The 10,214-nt window shown below is 38.4% G+C and overlaps 1 protein-coding gene across 1 annotated transcript in view; it reads left to right on the forward strand.

Moving 5' to 3' along the window:
• The window catches only part of LOC105145800 (Germinal centre kinase III), a 47,694-nt gene that overhangs the window by 1,907 nt on the left and 35,573 nt on the right, over positions 1-10,214 (forward strand). The window contains exon 2 of the mRNA XM_011055618.2: positions 9,616-10,208. Coding sequence (XP_011053920.1) covers positions 9,900-10,208 — 309 coding nt within the window. The 5' untranslated portion in view covers positions 9,616-9,899. The remainder of the gene's footprint in view (positions 1-9,615; positions 10,209-10,214) is intronic.

The following is a 10,214-nucleotide window of genomic DNA, read 5'->3' on the forward strand; positions in this document are numbered from 1 at the left end:
CTAGCAAATTGCCGTTAGATTTTGCTTTATAAGCAAAACAGCAATTAATAAATAAAACACCCAACGAAATAATGATACAGTTTAACAGAACGAAAGCAAACCCGGCAGTGTAATGTTCTCTCAGTGTAATATTCTTTTTTATTCTCAATTTCAAATTCCTACACGAAATCTTTTGAAGCGCGTGTGCGATTTATCCGTCAACCAGGACGTTCGTACGGCTAAGTAAGGTAGTGTGTTTTCGGGCACGGTAGGTTAATTCTCTCTGCGGCGATGGTCGAGCTATGTAGAGCATAAAACGGCCGATTCGCCTCGTCCGTGTTGAGGGCTAAGGAGAAAGAGAGAGAAAGAGAGAGAGAGAGAGAGGGCTGCTCGAAATAATTATCCCTTCTCGGGAGATGGGCACGGTTCTCTCCGTGATTCCGTTGTCGAAGATAATCCGCGAGAAAAGACCGCAATGTCGGCAGATATCTAGGAGTTCTGGGAGCAAACTACCGGCGATATTTGTGAAAATTACTTGAACTTGTAGTACTTTGCGAAAATGTTCTCAGTGCTTCGCTTCTTTAAAATTCACTCTCCATTCGTTGCAAGTAATTGTCCGCATTTTATACGTAGAGAACGTTTAACGTAGAAGAGTTCATCTAAATGTTCATTCAGGTTTTTTTTTTCCTCGAGTTTCTATTCAAATGAAAGTCCCACGCATTTTATCAAATTTCTCATTTTTCGCGAAATGTTCACATTTTCTTCTAAAGCCTTAAACGCTTTATTCATGCTGCATGATTCTTTTCCATAAGAGGAGAACTCGCGAAAGGCCGACGCTTTGTCTTGCATCGTAAAAAAACGTGAGAAGTGCATAGCAATGGCATAGCAATGGCGACAACACAGTCACAGCTGTGGCGTTGCAATTCGTTCGCGAGAGCTCTCGTACAAAGGAAGCAAATCTTGAGGGTCGCCTCGTGGAAATGAGTGAAAGTGGTCATTACTTAACTGCACGCTCGCTTTACGACAGAAAAGTGTTTTCTTGCCGTCAATTAGTCGGAAAACATCCAGCGGCGTTGTCTCGCTTTGTTCCACTTAATTACCGATAATGAAGAATTTTCTTAATCACACCTTTGTCGCAGTATCTATGTCGAGAAACTGAATCTTTAACGTACCGTCATTGTTTCCGACTTTCGGATACAAATAATAACTATTTTCGTTTTTCAACGTTTTTCCATGAAAATGTGAGAAAAACAATTTCTGTAAGAAATTAAACTGCCTCGCGTGTTGTCTCTTGACAAGCGTTGCCAACACAAAACGCTTCAATCAAACCGTTCTTTCAGGAATTAGAGAAAAACAGGTTCCTCCTGAGATTGATCTACCTTTCTAATTAAAATACCTACATACAGCCACTTGTTGAGAATTTTTCCTACGCGTTTTTCCTACGTGGGCGAAATAAATTTCCATCTCATAATATCCGGTTTATTTGTTTCATAATCTATCCCACCGAGATGATTTAGACGCCGGAAAAAAAAAAACGGTAGACTTAGCAATAATCAGTCACGTTTTGCCGGTTGTTATGTCACTTTAGCAGTTTGTGTAACGCCTTTCTCGCATTAAAAATCGGCCAACCACCTGTCACCCCTTAATTATGATTAAACGTTTGAGACACTGCATACATGTCATATATCGTGATACACATCGTATATATTGCATATATATATATATATATATATATATATATATATATATATATTAGGTGTTGGAATTAATTCGTAGCGTTTTTTAATGAAAGAATGTTATTTATTTCACATGAGCATTAAAAAATACATTAATGAAAGTACTTCCCATCACTTGTAAAACGCTACGAATTAATTCCAACACCTAATATATATATATATATATGTCTATATCATTACATTTTTAAAGTTGAAACACTCCTTATGCCAGTTACGTAGAAATTGGTATTAAACGTTTTATGTCTAATGGTTTTTACACGCGAATTTCACTAAAAACGTTATTTCGTAATGCGTGTATCTACAGATTTCTTGTACCTCGCGTGCGTACGTTTTGAAGAAAATATTAGGCGTCACAGTGTAGGTACTTATTTGTCCGCGGAATTGCATAAAAAACATGGCAGCCGTGTTTTCATCGGGAACGAGGAGAAACGAGTTTCGTCGAGATGATCGCGTTATCGCGTATCCGTCGCACAGGACGGCCGATTATCCGCGCCGGCTCGCTCACTTTCACTGGCCCCCAGCAGGAAAGAGAAAAGCGATCGAAGAGTACACGGCTGAGATGTTATATAAATTAGACATCTCGTGAATTTTTTCAGCGCGTTGGTGCGTATCGGAATATCGATCTCGCGACAGGATTGCAATTTAGATCTCGCGGAGAGGCCATAACTTGCCTGCCGTGAGCGAAACTGTTGTTAAGCGCTCGGAAGCGAGTATTTCATCTGTCACTTTTATTCTTTATTTATATAATAGGAATAACTTTATTGAGCGCAATGTGTGGTTGATATTTACATTACATATATTAGATATATTAATTTTACATAAATTAGTAAACGAAAAAATAAGTGTATGGTAAAAATAGTATTTAATAATACTCGGTCCACAGCCTTGCTTTAAGAGGCCCTAAGCCATAAAGCTGTAAAAAATTAACCAACTACAGTCGATTACTTTCTCATATTTAACTGTGATTGATCAATTTCTTAAGGCTTTACGGTTTACGACCTTTTAAAGCAAGGTTGTGATCCTAAAGTAGTAAGACTAAGTAGTAAATAGTAAATAATACACTTACTACAAGTAAAAACTACACTAAAAACTAAGTGCACAGTAGATGAGGATGCAGCTGTGATAGATGGTCAAACCTTAGGAGCTTATGGATTCTATACCCGACTTAGGTCAGAACATATTTGTGTTTTTAACTTCGATACACAATATCTCGAGAACAATGAAAGAAATATTTCAAATAAAAGTTGTAGAGTTTCAAGAGGATCAGCCCAAATTAAATTAGCCCCAACTTAAGCCCAAAGTCTAAGTAGCTTATCTGATAATCCCCTTCAAATCCTACAACTTTTATTTGAAACATTATTTTAAATGCATCCCGAGATATTTTATGTCTAACAATAAATTAACACGGTCAAACATGTTTCCAGCCCAAATCGGAAGTCCATAAGATCCAAGATTTGACCTAGAATAACTCTAGAATATTTCAAACGTGAGCTTTCGACTGGAAATGTTAATTTTTTGATATCTACATTTGCAATGTAGAACGTTCCTTGTTAGAATTATACGACTCCTGCAATGTTTATTTTTTAAACTCACGCCTTCGCGTGATTTGTTCGCATCGTTCTCGGTATCCAGATTTCTGTATGCAGGAATTCGCTTAATGTACACACAATGCCAGGTCGCGTGCCGAGCTGCCTTTCTAAAGCAGCGGTAAAAGCGGACATCTTACCGTGACGTCTCTACTAGAGACAGCTATGTCGACAGCTCCTACGCGAATTGGACATGTCGGGGTTCCCGGCCTGTCGTTCATCGATCGTTAAGTGTATCCTGCCCTGATAGTATCGGATCCACAGAAGCTCTCGATACCGCGGGCGATATCCACTTGCGTAACTTTTACATCGGTAGCTGGCATAACGGTATCCAAGTTGCGCCTACCTCGTGAGAATGCTACAAGCTGCGATTAGAATTACTGCGTTTCTTCTTCGTACGCGCTTGGTCGGTTTTCAGTAACAGCTGCCGTTGTACGCACGGCGGAGCTCGAAATTCTTCGAATCGGAAAATCTCCGCTTTCCCTACGACCGCGGGAAGAGAACGCCACGGGAATAAATTGACGAGCGAGCAATTTCGTTCGGTTGCATTCTGTTTAGATCGCCGCGCGTGATCTAAACACGTTGGAAAGCTTCGGCTCGCTACTATGAAGCCTACTTCATAGTTGCAGCAAATAATTCTTCGATAAGCTTCTTGTTGCAATTGTCTCGTCGTAGATTAAAGGATTTCGAGAAGACAAATCATCAAAATCTGTGAGAAGGAGGTTTTTATCAAGTTTTTTTTTGTGGTATAATAGGTGATAAGATGCAACAGAGCGCATCCTTTCGTCTCTTCGCAGGGAGTTATATTTCCTCAAAGCTGCTGAAGTGTTACATTCTTACGCGTATCATCTTGAATCTAATTACTGGAATTATTTTCGCGTTGCAGAGCGTTATTACTTATTACCGATGCCGCGAGCGTTAAAAATTCATTACATTTCCTGGTACTTCTACACCCGACTTTTCTCCACGTCGCACTAGATTCTCAATGTAAAAAAACTCGCATGCAAAGTCAGCAAAGTCCTAAACGGGCGAGATAATATTACACTTGCACGTGCATACCCGCGCATTAAATCGTAAAAGAAATATCGGTCACTGACTTTCGCTCCGTTCAATGCACGAATCAGAAATATACTCGCTTCTCCTGTATATCTGTATACGCCGTCTAATTGTAGTCTGCATTTCCTGCTTCGTCCATTTTTTTCAATAGCACTATTAACTCACCATCGGTAATGTGAAATTTTTACCGATTTTTTTCGTTTTTGCAATCTCGTTATTCTACATTTTGTTTGAAATATTTTTTGTTTATTAGGTATTGATTTTTTGCTTATACAGTATCCATTACGTCTGATAAAAAAAGGCATCAAGTAATCTTAAAATACCCAGAATCTGTAACTTTAGATTTCCAACAGGAAATATGGCAATATCTCGGGCATCAAGTATACGTTATTTTTTTACAGTTTGATTTTTTGTATTTGTAACACTGAAGACATTTGTTTATAAAAATTACGACATAAAACGGAGCAATTTCATGGAGTTAAGCCCTAAACAAAATACAAAAAAAAACAACGATAGGAATAAACAGCATTTAAATTCGTCGGAAATTTTATCGCTATTGCCTATTCCGTGTTTCGATCTGCATTAATTTAATTCGATGCACATTAACAACTAAGGTGGTAGGAAATATTAAGACTTTATTAGTGCAAAATCTCTTCAAAATTAAACAATTTTCCATTTAACCCCCCAGTAAATTAGAGAAAGAAATAATACTGCACTTTCGCAATCTATTAACAAAACGGTCAGGACCATTAAAATACTATTTATAATTCGAGTTATTTATAAGAAGTTTTATTGGAGAAAATTGATCTCACACTTTTACATATATTTTTTAAAAATCAATAAAATTTGACCCGTCTACATTGTACCAATCTTCTCGTTGTATTTGACGCAGCAGTCTGCGAAAGTATATAATACTTTTTTTCCGTGCACGCCATAAGAAGATGGTACAGAGCTGTCGATCTCACGGTACATAGCGATCCTAATAAAGCATGCTTTCGTATCCGCCTACGCGTCACGATTAACAATTAACGACAACAGCGTAACGAATGCCAAGCGGCGACTCACCTTCTCGGCGTGTCGCCGCGCTTAGGAAAGTGCGTCGTCGTTGTTCGCTCACGTACAGGTAGTCGAGAGTCCCAATTATTCCGGAATAACGGACAGCCTAGGAACGTATACGTGCATGCACACGCATACGCACACGCAGGATGTATGGGACACGTGTGCGTGTGCATTTCGAAAAATCGTCGCGCCTGTTACTCCGACGCTCGGTTATCGTCTAACGGTGACTGAGATCTTCCGGACGTATAGCGTATGCGTTAGTATCGCTACATCTTCTAAACCTGTCGAGTTCTGTCCACCTTTCGAGCACGCGTTTCCTTTTCTTTTTCGGTCTACGATTTTTCTTAACCCTTCGTTACTCGCGTGCTGTGTCCAGAATACTTTTACGGTGGCCATGTGTCCTTTATTGTAAAGGACAAGCCTTTAGTTTAGGTAGCTGTCTCTTGGGTTTATTTGTTTCTTCAAAACTCAATTTCGTCCTTTATTTTCCACTATTGTTCTTTACTTTATTTCGATATTACGGGAAATTCTTTTCCAACTAGCGTTCCAATGTTCTTTTCTAACTAGCGTTTTAATATTGTATTGGGTCATTTAAAAAGTATCCGCGGTTTTTTCATTCAAAAATTGAACAAAAAACCGCGGATATTTTTTAAATGACCTAATATTAATGTGCAAATTTTTATGAGAAAAATATTTTTCAAATTATAATAATTTTACATATTTTACGTACTGAAGATGACCATATCTTGGCCGAAACGTTTATGTTTTTATTATTTTTTAACAATTATTTAAATTTGTGGTTTAAATATGTGACTTTCGCTAATGATATCCTGCGTGTGGTTTTTCTGCTCTTTTATTTATTGTTTTGAATATTTTATAGTTTCATGCATATAAATATAATTTGTTTTTGTTAATTATATTTCTTAACTTTTTAAATTGAATTTATTCAAACTAGAGTTGTTTTCATTTTTTTATTATTGTATTTCAAACCTTTTATTATTTTAGATCAAGGGTTTGTTCCGATACAAAATCGAACCAGTTTCAAACTATCAGAAAATTGCGCTTTCTCAATTTGATTATACCGTGCAATAAAATGTTACAGAGCACAAATTCTTGAAAATCACAAATTGGTTAGAAAACATGTGGGAACAGAATCCTAAAATTTTCAGATTTGACCTTTATTTTGTTAAGAAAATATGATCACTGTAAGGATACTCCCCAATCTTATAAATTCGATAATTGTATAAATGCTATTTATACATTATTATTTTTAGCGTAAATTATTTACAATTTAAAAAAAAATTGCATTTATTTTAATCTAAACGCTCTAAGGAATCTTCATCAATAGAATATTATTAATCTTATTTAATTGTAAATTATCGAAGAGAACAGTGAAAATTGAGATGTTAGATATAGTAAAAAGAAATCCATTATTTTTCCAATAGATTACTAAAGCCATCTATTGGAAAAATAATGGATTTCTTTTTACTACACCTAATATAATGTTGGAGTGTCAAAAACGCGAGTAATTATATTTAAAAAAAAACACGTAATATAAATTTAAAGAGGAATGTGAATTTTGGATTATTAAAAGATGAATAATGATTTGTCGAATTTCGAACATCTCCGATACCATAATTATTACGTTCGCATAATTAATCAAAACTCAAAACTTTAATTTCAATTTGATTTATCATGAGTTGACTGTTTTTAGAGTTAATATTATACGAAATTTATTCGAGCAATTTCGAATATAAAAGAATCTTAGCATCAGTGTACAAGTGCAATAATTTCGTAGAAATATCCATCAACGATTGAACGAATTTGATCTAAAAGAAGTAAAAAGCAACATAAATAGTTCAATTATGCACGTAATGCATTCTTCTTTTGTACCTGGTACATATATTCTCACGTTTTCACTGGTCGTGGCGAGGACAAAGGCCAGGTTTCACGGCGGTGACCGAAAACGAGAGTCTACTTGAAAATGAGCAAAGTAGAAACAATACGTTATCGTATTTCAAGCGGTTCATCTTTCGCCAGTTATTATTCACGTTTTGTTTCAAGTAGCCACGTTTATGGCGCATCATACAGTGACACGAATCTACAAATTCATACTGCACGCGATGTTATACAATTCAATTCCGAGTTCAAGTAGAAGAAGAGATACATTCCTATATTTTATTCATCTGTATAACTTTATTGTTAATCATCCAAAGCTGACAGCAGGTTTATTGGACCCACTCAATTATAAATCTTTGTTAAAAAAAATTCATACAAATTAATTTTAATCTTTTAATCGTTATAACACCAGATTAACATCACCTTTCTAGTCTTTCGAAGTTCGATAGCTGTGGGATACTCCGACCAATCATAGCATTTAATAGCAATAAAATGAATATGTATATATGTGCGCCGAACATGCGATGCATTTATGTAAGATTTGTTGTGAAATCTGGTTAGCGCGGATGTGTGTTACGCGTGTCATAAGCGTGATTAAAAAAGCGTGAAAAAGAGTGAATGAACAACGCGGAGCGAATTTCTAGACATTCCCGCGGTTATAAAGCGGAAAGGCCGAGCCGTGACCGGTCTCGCTTCCGCTTGTTCGAGAGTATCTGCGCCAACTGCAAGTTAATCACCGTCCAACTCGGCGATTTAATGCCGCATCAGGTATATCGATAGTGCAGTGAACCCGATCTTCTAGGGTGATGGTGCGCACGCGGACTTTCCGGCGGAAGCTGCCACCCTGAAAATTATTCGAGCGTGTCGGATGGCGCCCGTGCGATTGCGAGAAACGAGTCACGATAGCCGTCTATTTTCTCTCTTCGCAATCGATATATCGGCCAAACGATCCATTTATTCCCTTTGTCGACGTTGATCCTCGACACGATCACCCTCTCTTTCTCTTCTTCTTATCCAATGGCACTGATACAAAAGATCACGAAGCGATCGCCAATGTGAATATGAATAATGATTCTCGAGCCAAAAAGAGAAAACACAAGATTTAAAGATACGGTTAAAGATTCAAGAGTACGATATCCTCTTCCAAGGCTCGTTACTTTTTTGTCGTCCTTTCTTCTTCGTCTTGTCTACGAGAAGTAAAGCTATCAAAGCTAGTTCACATAATTTATTCTTGTTGTGACCGAGAATTCTTTCGTCGCGGCTCTTTGCCAATCGATATTCCAGCCACGTGCCATCGCAAAGCCGAAATTTAATCTGATCGCGCCTACGCCCAATCAGCCTTAACTTCCTCCCCCCATTTCCCCGGATTGACCTAGATTGTTGTCGCGATTGGTGTTTTCTATTTTTACGAGGAAGAATTTTTACGTTTCACGTTTGGCACTGAACTTGTAACACTTTCTCGAGACGTCAGTTAATCCGATTGCGACATCTTCAGCTCCGTGTAATCCAGGTTGAGTTACGATAATGTTAGTTGGGTGCAGTTTTATGGTTTACGACATAATTTTGCACTAAAACCTTTCCAGAGATACGAGAATTTTTGTAGCTATCGAGTTTTTTTTTTTTTTTTGCAATCAAGTAAAACGTTCTTGCATCGCTAGCAATAAAAAAATCGAGGAGGTGCACTTCTTGTTCCGTTAACATCGACCGTGTTGCTCGAACTCTCGAAAACGTCCGTGAAATCGATTTCGTTTACGGAGAGGCTCTCGAGAGCGGCCCATGTTCTGGAGCTTCATTCGCGGAAAAAGCCGCAATACAACGTGGACGATTGCTCGATTCTCTTTTTCTCTCTTTCTTTCTCTTTCTCTCTCTCTCTCTCCCTTGTATTGGATGCCCTTTTTGTACCGCTACATTTTTATCGAACTATCCTTGGAACTTCTTGCTGATACAGTCGCGTCCTTTACCGGCACTTTGTTCTGCCCCGGTAGCTTAACGTTACATAACGAAGAACGACAGAATGGCGATAGGAAGCGCAAAAAGAAGCCAAAAGACTAACGGAACTGTAGCTTTGTCGGAAAGCGTCTGCGAATTACAGCAGGATTGTTTTTATTTTATATAAGTAGTCTGTAGATGTGCTAACATTCTAATCTTCTTCTCGGAAAAAGATTCACGCAAATTAAAATATTATTCCAAATACCGATCCACTAAACATGTTTTTGTAAAATTAATATTTACCCGAATCATAAGAGAAAATAAATGTTTGTATTATTCTAAATGATTTCTTAAAATCTTTCTAATTACAGACAAATCTAATTACAAATAAGCCTTGTTAAAAGCTTCGAAAGACATATTTCTTGAATAAAAACAAGATTCGAAAAACTCCAGAAAAACTTCAAAGTATTCAGTGACGAGACACAAATGTGCGCGCGTTCCGATGATGAGAGGTACGCGCATTGTGCCAAGGACCACTGCGATTGGACGTGCAACGCGTTGACGTAGCTTCCTCTCTCTCTCTCTCAAGCAATCAGCATCGGTGTCATCTGCAGCAGAGTTGAGAATCAAGGACGAGCCCAGCGGAGTGCGAAAGATGCGAAACGGTGGACAAACAGCGCAGCAAACGGCGGTAATGACGCCGCCGCATCTGAACGGCTCAGCACAGTTCATATCGGGCGGCTATGTAACGACGGGATATTTACCGCGTCAGTCCTGGACCCAATTCCAGGCTGTGCCGCAGCATCCGACTAGGAGCGGCGGCCGACCCATGTCGTTGCCGCCACCCCCACCTCCTTCCCGACGAGACGCTGGCCAAAGACCTTGCAACGGAGGTCCGGCCAATACTAAGAACACATCCCTGCCGGTCCCCAGATCGGTTACCCATCGGAGTACCACACCCTCGGTGAGT

Source organism: Acromyrmex echinatior, chromosome 15 (assembly GCF_024713525.1).
Source record: "Acromyrmex echinatior isolate Ae372 chromosome 15, ASM2471352v2, whole genome shotgun sequence".
NCBI classification, from domain to species: Eukaryota; Metazoa; Arthropoda; class Insecta; order Hymenoptera; family Formicidae; genus Acromyrmex; species Acromyrmex echinatior.